Here is a 12,208-nt window from a genome sequence, read left to right on the forward strand (position 1 = left end):
CTGTCTAAATCATAAAATTTGAGACACAACCAGGGAGCAGGGGGGAGATGACAAGCCGGTGCTGATGCTCCCTCCAATCAACAGGCAACCAGAAGGCAGGGAGCGGGTCATACATGGAAGTTGACACAGGCAGAACGGCGAGCTGGATGCAAGAACGTCATGGGTAGTGGCGACGTCACATGTAGCAGGGTGTGCTGGACATCTTGATAGATTGAGGTCTCCAGGCAGCTCCCCCCAGGAGGAGTAGGGGAAATAAAATGTGCAATTAGTCAAAGTAGGGGAGACTATAGGCAGTGCTAACAGTTAGGTGAGTGCAGTATGAAGTGAAATGTGCAAGCTCCGACAGAAATGGCTATGGCAGCATAAGTAGGAGGGAGAGGCAGGTGGGAATGCAGGCATGGGGAGTCCCTGAAATGACAGCACTCCAATCCCACAGCGATTGTGAAGCTACAGTGACAGCACTGTCAGTTCAGTGTATCCAAAGCCAATGGCACCGATCCCCACCCAGCTCTACACCTCACAATATAGGTCTAACTACACTGTAAAAAAAATCCCGTTGTTTTTACGGAAAAAAACTGGCAGCTGTGGTTACCAGAATTATTCTGTAAAAAATACTGTACACATGTAAACAACTTTACAGAAACATCTATAAATTGTACTGGATTTCAATGTAAAACAACCACCAACTACATGTAAAGTTTACTTGGTTTCAGTGTAGAATAAACAACGATTAGATGTAAATTATACTGAAAGAACTGGTACGACAGTAGCATGGCCCTGCTAAATTAACAGAAAGAAGATATTGAATCTACAAATTAACTATGTAAAATGTTACAGTTGTGGTATGTGAAATAGACACACTGTTTTATAAAGCTGTTTATATTCTTAACGAATTTTTTTACAGAATTACTCTGGTAACCACAGCTGCCAGCACTTTCTTGCCGAGGTAACACGCTCTTTATTAGTAGTCCTGAAAAGAACTACATCAGGTATCCAAAGAGCACCGAACAAATTATACACAGTAGAGTTGTGACGTTCGCGAACGAACCGATTCTTTTGAACGGCTCATAAACATGAACGATGGGAGCCGAGTCGCGGCTGGGGGGGAGCCGTTCTTTCTGTCGTTCTTTTTTTCCTATGCGTGTTTCACACAGATGCACACAAATTAGCTCCTCCGCGAGACAGAACAGTTATAGGGGGAGGGGCGCACCCAGCGCAGGGGTGCTACTGCCTAACAGCATGATGATAGTTGTGCACGCATCCTTCACTTCCACATTGTGTGGAAGTGTTTGTAGTAAAAGCTGTTTTGCACAGAAATTCATTGCAGCCGGCTTTGTTTTTGATGTTTATTTGTGAGTAGGTATTGTATGAATAACATAAGTCAACGTAGCTTTACACATACACACACTTTGTACTAAAGGTAAATCCAAAATAGTGATGTCACTGTCTAAGCAAAGGGATGTTGTGCAACCCTATGGAATATAGTCCACACATGACAAATGAGGTAATAATCAATATTTCAGAATAATTCAAACTCAGATATTGGTGTGTGATATCTGAGTTTTAATTATTTGACTACAAATCTCACCTCATCATTCCTCCCAGTGATTATTTCCAGGATAAACTGAGATACCCCCAAGCTGGCTTCTTAAAACTGACTAAATATTTAAAAAGAGCCAAAAGAGCCGTTCTTTTGAACGGCTCTTTGAAAGGAACGGATCGCCAAGATCCGGATCCCCTCAAAGAGCCATAAATCCCATCACTAATACACAGGAAACAGGAGGTTGTCAGACGCTCAACTGTTAGTCGCATACACGGTGGGAGATTTACGGACGCTAATTACACATGAGGATCGGACAGGGTACACATAAGACACAGGTAAACACACGCGACAATAAGGAAATATAACCATTAGGAATAACAACAACAATACAAGGGCTATTTACAAATGCGCGCGGGGCATGCTGGTACATGAGCCCCGCCGGTGCTGCAGTATTTTTTATCACCTCAGTGGAAAAATACCTTCTTATCAATGGACCAGAGGTGTTGCCATGAGGTGAAGTTCTGACGGTAGCCCCAAATGTACCGTCAAAAGCTGTCTGACAAACCAGAAAATCCTGAGTTGTGTGGACTATTTCTTGTTGGTTCGTAACGCACGTAGCAAAAAGCAAGTGTTGATATATCATTTAAAGTTTTACTGTTTCTCATCTGTAAAGCACAGAATATTAATTTGTAAAATGTAACACGGTTATCTTTCAGTATAAACAAAGTTGACCTGATTAAAAATTTTTTATTTTCAACACTGTTATGGTGTATTTTTAACTGTATTGTACTGGTTTTTATATTACAGTTTGTTTGCGTTTAAACTACAGTAGTTTGTTAACTCTACCAAAAAAATATTTTTTAAAACATATTTTTACTGAAAAATTAACAGTTGTTTTTTGTTAAGCATTTTACAAAATCTTAATGTCAAATATACGCTGCTCTATTGTTTTTCCTTTTACAGTTTTTTTATGTCGTTATTTTACAGAATTTCTCAGTTAATTTCATGGACATTTTTTACAGTGTACAGGCCATATGTACTTATTAAGGGATATGTAGGGAATGACTGCCGTTTCTTTTTCAGTTTATTGTACATGTTGGCTAGGGATATTAGGGGAAGTGATTGTGCTTTTCTTTTTGTCCAGGAAAGGTAGATTGAATTCATGGTCTTAGCTTGCTTTATTTGTTGTTTTGGTGTGAGTCACTCCTGAGTCCTGTAAGTGCACTGTGGTGCCAGCAATCTCTCTAAATACACTTCTGGTTTTACTCCTGTTCTGCACACAGACACACACACACACACACACACACACACACATGCACACACACACACACACACACACACACACAGACACACACACACACACACACACACACGCATGCACGCACACACACACACACACACACACACATACACACACACACACAGACACACACACACACACACACACACACATACACACACACACACACACACACACGCACACACACACACACACACGCACATGCACACAGCTATTCTGTTACTCCCCAAACCCTAAGCTAGGGGATTGTAATATCTGCCGCTAGAGTTCTCACTCACACTAAACGATCCGCTCACACCCATCCTGTCGCAGCTGCACTGGTTTCTGGTTCACTCTTGTATCAAACTCAAAATATTGCTTTTCACTTATAAAGCTCTGCATACCCTTGCTCCTTGCCACCTCAGTGAACCCTTGACTCCCTACTCACCCTCTCGCTCTCTTAGATCCTCTAATAATAATCTCCTTGCCATTCCAGGCACTAGACTTTCCACCATGGGTAGCAGGTCCTTCACTGCCATGGCCCTCAAACTATGGAGCTCACTCCGTGTGTTCTTCTCTTCCTTCAAATCTGAATTAAAGACATTTCTTTCCTTGAACATTTCTCTTCTGTCTCTTCCTCCTGTACTGATTACTGATTTTTAAATTATTTTTCTGTGAATCTTTGTAATCAGGAATAAAATCATTTAAATTGATCGTAGTGTGTGAAATGAATTATTTATTCGGTAAGTAGTTGTACATTATCCCTTATGATTTATTTTGGTGGTGAAAAGGACAAATAATCAGAATCAGAAGAAAATAAGCGTCCACCCAGAATATTCGCCAGACAGAGGCTGTTGAGCTAAAAAACTGGACTGTTCAACCTAAATCTGGACATCTGCCCACTCTAGAGTGTAGTCTTTTATAAGTATTGCAAAACAACATGTTATGTACAGTATATGGACAAAAGTATTGGGACCCCTGGCCATTTAACTCGCAGAAACTCTGACATCCTATTCTAAATCCATAGGCATCAATATGGAGTTAGTCCCCCCCTTTGCAGCTGTAACAGCTGCCACTGTTCTGGGAAGGCTGTCCACAAGGTTTTGGAGTGTGTCTGTGGGAATTTTTGCCCATTTATCCAGAAGGGCATTTGTGAGGTCAAGCACTGATAAGAACATAAGAAATTTACAAATGAGAGGGTATTTGGCCCCTCAAGGTCGTTTGGGGAGAACTTAACTAATAGCTCAGAGTTGCTAAAATCTTATCTAGCTCTGAACCCAGGGTTTTACGCTACACTAACAGGAAGACTATTCCATACTCTAACTACACGCTGTGTAAAGAAGTGCTTCCTCAAATTCATTTTAAAATGTTCTCCTGCTAATTTCCACTTATGGCCATGAGTTCTAGTATTTAAACTAATATTGAAATAGCCATTTGGCTGAACAGCATCCAGACCGGTTAGAATCTTATAGACCTGGATCATGTCCCCCCCTCAGTCTCCTTTGCTCAAGGCTAAACAGATTCAGCTCAGCTAACCTCTCCTCATAAGACATTCCTCTAAGACCAGGAATCATTCTCGTAACCCTACGTTGCACCTTTTCTAAGGCAGCGATGTCCTTCTTAAGGTATGGTGACCAAACCTGCACACAATATTCTAGGTGGGGTTTTACCAAGGAATTATGTAATCGTAGCATCACCTCCCTTGACTTAAACTCCACACACCTAGAGATGTAACCCAACATCCTATTGGCCTTTTTTTATTGCTTCCCCACACTGGTGAGAGTGGGACATGGAAGCATCAACATACACACCGAGATCTTTCTCATAATCAGCTCTACTTTATATTTCTGCTCCCTGCATGAATTACCTTACATTTATCTATGTTAAACTTCATCTGCCAGGTATCAGCCCAGTCGCTAATTAAATCAAGATCCCGTTGTAGCCTCTTTTCTGCTAGATCAGTATCTGGTACACCACCCACCTTGGTGTCATCTGCAAATTTAACCAGTTTACTGTATGTATTGGTGTCAATATCATTAACGTAAATTAGGAACAATAGTGGTCCTAAAATTGAACCCTGCAGTACACCACTATGAACGCAGGCCCACTGTGACATTGTGCTTCCAATAACTACTCGCTGCTTCCTGTCTGTTAACCAGTTTTCGATCCAAGCTGCTACAGTTCCTAAAATCCCTGCAGCTTTGAGCTTAAGCAAGAACCATTTGTGGGGGACAACATCAAAGGCCTTCTGGAAATCTAAGTAGATCACGTCGTAGGTCTTTTTGTGATCAATTTCTCTTGTAGCTTCCTCAAAGACCTCAAGTAAATTAGGATCTACCTCTCCTAAATCTATGTTGGCTATCCCTCAGAATGTTATTTGAATCCAGGTAATCTACCATTTTCACTTGAATTATAGCCTCCATTACTTTTCCAGTTATGCAAGTTAAACTGATTGGCCTATAGTTTGCTGGATTACTTCTATCCCCTTTTTTCTTTTTTGAATATGGGCATTATATTAGCATGCTTCCAGTCAGAAGATACCACACCAGCAGGTAGCGATTTCTGGAATAGTGAAGTTAAAGGTTGGCTAATAATATCCCTCATCTCTTTTAAAACTATAGGTAAGATGCCATCAGGACCCTGCGATTTATTTATTTTGAGCTTAGCTAGGCTTTGTACCACATCAGTCTCAGTTATACATATATTGGTCATAGATGACACTGTATTTGTACTAAATGGTGGTAGGTTAATTGTGTTCTCTACTGTGAACACCCATGTAAAATAATCATTAAACTAATTTACTATATCAATTTCATTTTCAATTATAAGGCCCTTACTATCCTGCAAATTAGTGATTTCAACTTTTAGAGCTCTTTTGGAGTTAAAAAGTCATCTTTAACCTTCAATGCAATTTTCCTTTCCACATTCCTCTTGACGAGTCTAATGTCATTTTTTAACTCAACCTAGACTTAGATAATCCTGCTTTATTTTGAAATCATTAGTTATTTTCCATTTGTGGAAGAGAGCCCTTTTCCTCCTGACTTTATTCTTAATTTCCATAGTAAACCACCTTGTTTGCAGTTTCATAGATACAGTTTTGCTGGAAACAGGTATGAAGACCTCTTGCACTTGCAACAATGTGCTTTTAAAAAATTCCCATGCTTCTTCAACAGTTTTGCTGTTTAACTCCAACCAGTTTACAGTTTCTAGTTTCAGTCTCATGCCATTAAAGTTAGCGCTCCTAACATTGTATACTTTTGTTTTGGACTTTGCTCTTCGGGCACTAAAATTAACCTCAAATTTAACAATGTTATGACCATAAACTGCGTGAAAAAACAATCCTGTACTAATTCCACCATCTCAAGTTCATTTACAGAAGAGCCAGAGACTGTGTCCCACTGTATCCCAGGTAAATCACCCATAAGCACCACATCATTTTTATTACTCATAATCCTGATATCATCATATAACATTCTGCTTTCCTCTGCAGCTACATTAGGTGCTCTGTAACAAACCCTGACAATTAGGCCATTTGAGTTTTTAAGCATCTAGTTTTACCCAAACAGCTTCTGTACCTTTATTTTTATCAGTGAGTTCCCTTGCCTGCAAGTTTTCTTTTACGTATACTGCAACACCACCTCCCTTCTTGCCTATCCGGTCTCTACAGAACAACGTATAACCATCCATATTATATTCTTCTCCATGATTGTCACTCATCCATGTTTCAGTTATTCCTATAATGTCATAAGTGTCTGATGAAATTAAAGCCTCTAAATCATGAATTTTGTTTCTAATACTCCTAGCATTTAAATACAGACCGCAAAGGGTAGGCCTTTTACAGTGCCCACTTTAACTATTGAAAGGGGCTTTCCGTCTCTTCCCACCTATATTCTAAACTAACCTCCCAGCCCCTCCAGTCCCTAGTTTAAACATTCCTCAACTACTCAACACATACACCTCCCCAATACACTGGTTCCCCTCTGGTTCAGATGCAACCCGTCCGACTTGAACAGGTCCCACCTGTTCCAGAAGGTCTTCCAGTGCCCCATAAACCTAAACCCCTCTTTCCTACACCACCCTTTTAGCCACGCGTTTAATCTCCTTATCTCAGCTAACTTAGCCTGACTCGCACATGGCATGGGAAGTATTCCAGAGAACACCACCATGGATGTTCTGCTTCTAAGCCAATATAAATTCTGCGACTTCTATAAATTTATCCTGCAGAACAGCCGTCCTGCCCCTGCCTATGTTTTTGGTGCCAACAAGCACCATGACCACTGGATCCACCCCGGCTGGGACCAAAAGCCCGTCCCCATGATTCGGAAGGTCCCCTACCTGGGCACCAGGCAGGCAAGACACCGTACAGGACCCTCTATCATGGGTGCATCTAATAATTGAATCTCCTACTACCACAACCTCCCTCCTCCTGGGGGTAGACGGCTCCTTGGTGCCCAAGGTGATGTTGGATGTGAAGGCCTGGCTCTCACTCTCCGTTCTAGTTCATCCCAAAGGTAATCCATAGGATTGAGTTCAGGGCTCTGCAGACCAGTCAAGTTCTTCCAAACCAAACTCACCCAACCATGTCTTTATGGACCTTGCTTTGTGCACTGGGGCACAGTCATGCTGGAACAGAAAATGGCCTTCCCCAAACTGTCCCCACAAAGTTGGAAGCATAGAATTGTCCATAATGTCTTGGTATGCTGTATCCCTTCACTGGAACTAAGGGGCCCAGCCCAACCCCTGAGAAACACCCCCATACCATAATCCCTCCTCCACCACACTTTACAGCTGGCACAGTGCAGTCAGCCAGTAAGCCAATGTAACCAAAACACACATCCACTGTATCCTGTAATAATTATTAATTGCACTGTATCATGACTGTATCCTGCTGAACACATTTATATTTGGTTCTGGAACCAAATATGCATAAGACAATAAAATGTCTCTGTTAGCCAAAAGCTTTTTATTAAAAGTTATGTGATTTTCATAGACAGACAATGTACAGAAAATGCATACACAATATTCAATGGATAGATCTACTATGTAACAGATTATGTATGATTTTAAAATAAAATTACATTTATGATTTCTGAAACACTTCAATATATTATACAGTAAAACCTTGGATTGCGAGTAACTTGGTCTGCGAATGTTTTGCAAGTGCATACACGTATACATTTTGTCTACCGAGCATCACGTGATCACAACTGAGTCGATGGTGGTTGTCTCTCTCTCTTGTTGCGGGATTGTGGGTAATCGTCTCCCATACTCGGTCTCAGTCGGCCTGCCTCACTCGTATAGTCACAATTTAGTAGAAAAGCACCACCTGATTAAGGGCGTAGCAGTACAGTGTTTAATGACAATGCAATGTCAAAGGCAGCTGTCATTGGATAGGTTCCTTGTTAAAGTCGCACAAAAAGAAAAAGATTCCAGTGAACCAACAGATAGTAGCGATTCCGTTAGTTATAGTGAGTCGTCCTACAAAATAACCCTCCTTCTCTCCTCTCTCTCATCTCCCTCACACCAGCCACAATTCTTTTCAAAGTTAAAGTGCAGGTTAATTTGTTTTATGTATTTTTACTTTATACTTCGTATTAATCATTTTTATATTAATATTTTTGGGTTGTGGAACGAATCATCTGAGTTTCCATTATTTTTAATGGGAAAATTCACTTTGATATACGAGTGCTTTGGATTACGAGCATGTTTCCGGAACAAATTATGCTCACAAACCAAGGTACAACTGTATATAGATAAAAACAAATGTTTTCCTTTAATATCACTTTTAGCACCTGGTGCAGGCATGCTGGTTAATGCCTCGCTCTCCTCATCTCTCATCTGCTTCAAAGCCCGCAGAGATGCACTGACTACTTCTGAAGCACAGCACAGGTCAACAGAATGAGCCTGCAGCATAACATTTGCAGACGTCAACGAACCCAGAACTTTTAGGAGAAATTTTCCTATTTCAAAGAAATTATGCCTCCTTAACATTATCAATAACCCTGATGCCTCTATACAAATATCAATAGCAGCGGCTCTGTCCTCTGCAACTTCTGACAGGATACTCATAATAGCATCCTGATTCTCCACAAGGCACTTGGTCACATCATGATGGCTTGTCCACCTGATCTCCAACAGTCGTTTAAGGGAGGGAACATTATAGTTCTGTGACACATAATGACGGTGAAAAAATGAGTGCAGTGATCCTGATAGATCAAAAAAGGTTTTTGCACATGGCTCTGCTTGCATTGCATGGACCACTGCCAAGTGCAGCTGGTGGTTATAGCAGTGGATATAAGGAATATCCTTTCCTACCTTCTTTTGCAATAAGGCCTGAACCCCACCCCTGACTCCACTCATGACAGCAGCTCCATCATAGCACTGACTGATAATTTCAGCTGCTCTATAGCCTGAGTCAGAAAGATGCTCAAGAATTTGGGTGGTAAAAAATTCAGCATTTAACTGACTGAGGTCAAGCAGACCAATCAGGTGTTCCTCTGGAATGCCTTTAGAGACAAATCTAACCATGACGGACAGATTTATATTTGGTTCTGGAACCAAATATGCATAAGACAATAAAATGTCTGTTAGCCAAAAGCTTTTTATTAAAAGTTATGTGATTTTCATAGACAGACAATGTACAGAAAATGCATACACAATATTCAATGGATAGATCTACTATGTAACAGATTATGTATGATTTTAAAATAAAATTACATTTATGATTTCTGAAACATTTCAATATATTATACAGTAAAACCTTGGATTGCAAGTAACTTGGTCTGCGAATGTTTTGCAAGACGAGAAAAAATCAAATAAATTTTAACTTGATAAACGTGCAAGGTCTTGCAATACGAGTATCACGTATACATTTTGTCTACCGAGCATCACGTGATCACAACTGAGTCGATGGTGGTTCTCTCTCTCTTGTTGCGGGATTGTGGGTAATTGTCTCTCATACTCGGTCTCAGTCGGCCTGCCTCACTCGTATAGTCACAATTTAGTAGAAAAGCACCACCTGAATAAGGGCGTAGCAGTACAGTGTTTAATGACAATGCAATGTCAATTCAAATCAATGACGGACAGATTCTCCACATTGCATCTGTCCCTAGTTCCATCACTTTTAATGCAAAACCCAGCGTAATCTGCTTTGTCATAATTATCTTTGATCTTTTTTTAATACCATTTTGGCCAGAGTATCAATAATTTCGTTTTGTATGTTGTGAGAGGCGTATTTTGCATTTAGTGGGATGTGTTTGTTTATTTCATTAAATTTGGGGTCCTTTGCTAGTGTGTATTTAGCATCAGTGCTAAATCCGTAGCACTGCTGCTGGCAGCTCCGCTGCTACTGCTAGGTTTAGCTTTAGCAACCAGAAATCTGTGCATCGTCGACTCGTTACTTGATTCACTTCAACAAATTGTAAATGAGTGAGGAGAAAGAGAGAGAAGATAGAGAAGAAGAACAGAGTTATAGTAATTAAATAATTCCGGTGAGAGACCGCGAAAGAATAGTTATTTAGAACGATGTCTTTTTTTTTTTTGAGTTTTGAGCTCTGTCGTGCCGTGACTGTGAGCAAGTGAGACGAGCAAGCAAATGAAGTGAGTAGCCACACCCTCCCTACATCTACCAATCAGTAGCTAGTTTGAAAGCGAGCAGAGAGCGCTCTGACCATTTTACTTAAAGTTTTTATGAAATTCGGAATTTTGCATGCCTTCACGTTTGGGGGGGCAGTCACAGCATTTAGAGGGGTCCGGCCCAGGTGGTTCCATTTCCCCAGGGGGGGCAATCTCCACGCTGCTGTTAGTGACCCGGATCCCATACCACCCCGCCCAGAACTGGGTGTCCTGTCCTCCGTGAGTGAACCTGATGAAGCGGACGCCTGGCCCGTAATCTCGGAACACATGGGTCATCTGAAAGACAGGTCACAACGGCGGGTCTTAGATTTTATCAGTAAAGCTTGATGTATAAGATCTGACTGTAACTTGCAATTCGCTATGATTTCATAAAACTAATATTCAAAAGTAAAAACTGAAGGAAACTGTCACAAGTGCAACATCTGTGGTGCAAAAGAAATTCTGCAGGGACATGAATTTAAAACATTTTAATGAAACTTCCACCCATTGATCTTCCAATGGCTCAGAGGTAGATAGTTCAGGTCCAGAAAGTCCAGACCAAGATTTTGTTTCAGCCAACCAGTTGGGGACTATGATGCTTTATACTCAACTGGTTGGTTGAAACAAAACCTTGGTCTGGATTTTTGTTTTCTGGACCTGAACTATCCACCTCTGCAACTGCTTATCCTGGGCTGAGCAGCGAGGGGCCCTGAGGCAGCATAAAGCAGACCCTGGATGGCAGCCAGTCAAACTCAGAGCACACACACACTATCAGAGGGCTATTGAATAACCTAACTGTGGACAGTGGGGGGGAATCAGAACGCCCAGAACAATCCCTAGTGACATGATGAGAACACAAAGCCCAAACATGTAGACCAGAGGCGAGATTCAAGCCTCCAACCCTGAAGGTGTGAGGCAACGACGCTACACTATGAGCTACCATGCTATCTGGAAATTAAAAATTTCAATAACATGTGAGCTTCAGTAACAGTTGCTGGTTCATGTCCCAGGGAAAGCATGTCTGTAACAGCCTCAAAAGAGGTACTTCTCCGGATTTCATTTTATGAATGACTGTAAACTGTGATTTGTTTAGAATAAAAGCCTCAGCTAATCATTGGTATCTTCATTATCCACTTAACCCAATCAGCAGAGTGCATGAGGCTGGGCACACCCTGGGTCAGGGTGTGCTTTCTGTGGAGGGCCGAATCCGAGCTTCATCATGTCAGGAAGAGCCATTTTTAACGATTTTTTTCTTCATTTATGTCCCATGAGCTACAGTTACAGACTTGTTAGATTTTACTTATTCATGTTTAACTTGTATTCTATATTTATTATTAAGTCAAAGAAAAAATTATGGGCAAAAATCTATTAATCTTCATAGATTTGAATATAACTTACATTTTTTTTTGTTAATGAATTTTGATGATTGCACATGGTCAGTAAAGACAGCTCTGTCGGCTGGCTTTTCCTTAGGTCTGCCCTGGCTGTTACATTAGGCTGGTGCAGGGCAAACACTTGCACACACAATCACAAACTATGGGGAACTGAGACACTAATCTTCCATGCAGGCTCAGGGAGAACATTTAGACTCACTCACCTGCTGCCATTGCATCTCATTCCACTGAGGGAATACTACACGATTTGGACGGAATCGATTAATTATTTTTTGTTTGCGGTTGAGAAGCTCAACACAAATCTCATATTGACTTCCACAGTCCCAGCGGGGAGAATACCTGTCATACACATACCAAACCAGAAGATTAGTGTACCCT

The 12,208-nt window shown here is 41.0% G+C and overlaps 1 protein-coding gene across 3 annotated transcripts in view; it reads right to left on the minus strand.

Annotated features, from left to right (window-relative positions):
• Positions 1–12,208, minus strand: part of LOC111834356 (F-box only protein 44-like) — a 28,054-nt gene that overhangs the window by 11,791 nt on the left and 4,055 nt on the right. For 2 of the 3 annotated variants that reach the window (XM_072713407.1, XM_072713408.1), the window contains exons 7-8: positions 12,034–12,169; positions 9,408–10,733 (exon numbers count right to left, since the gene is read on the minus strand). The exons of the other annotated variant lie outside the window; for it this stretch is intronic. In XM_072713407.1, the coding sequence (XP_072569508.1) occupies positions 10,497–10,733; positions 12,034–12,169 (373 nt within the window). In that variant the 3' untranslated portion in view covers positions 9,408–10,496. Of the gene's footprint in view, positions 1–9,407; positions 10,734–12,033; positions 12,170–12,208 lie in introns of those variants that run through there. 3 annotated transcript variants of the gene reach the window in all.

This window comes from Paramormyrops kingsleyae, chromosome 6, assembly GCF_048594095.1.
Source record: "Paramormyrops kingsleyae isolate MSU_618 chromosome 6, PKINGS_0.4, whole genome shotgun sequence".
In the NCBI taxonomy this organism is placed as follows: Eukaryota; Metazoa; Chordata; class Actinopteri; order Osteoglossiformes; family Mormyridae; genus Paramormyrops; species Paramormyrops kingsleyae.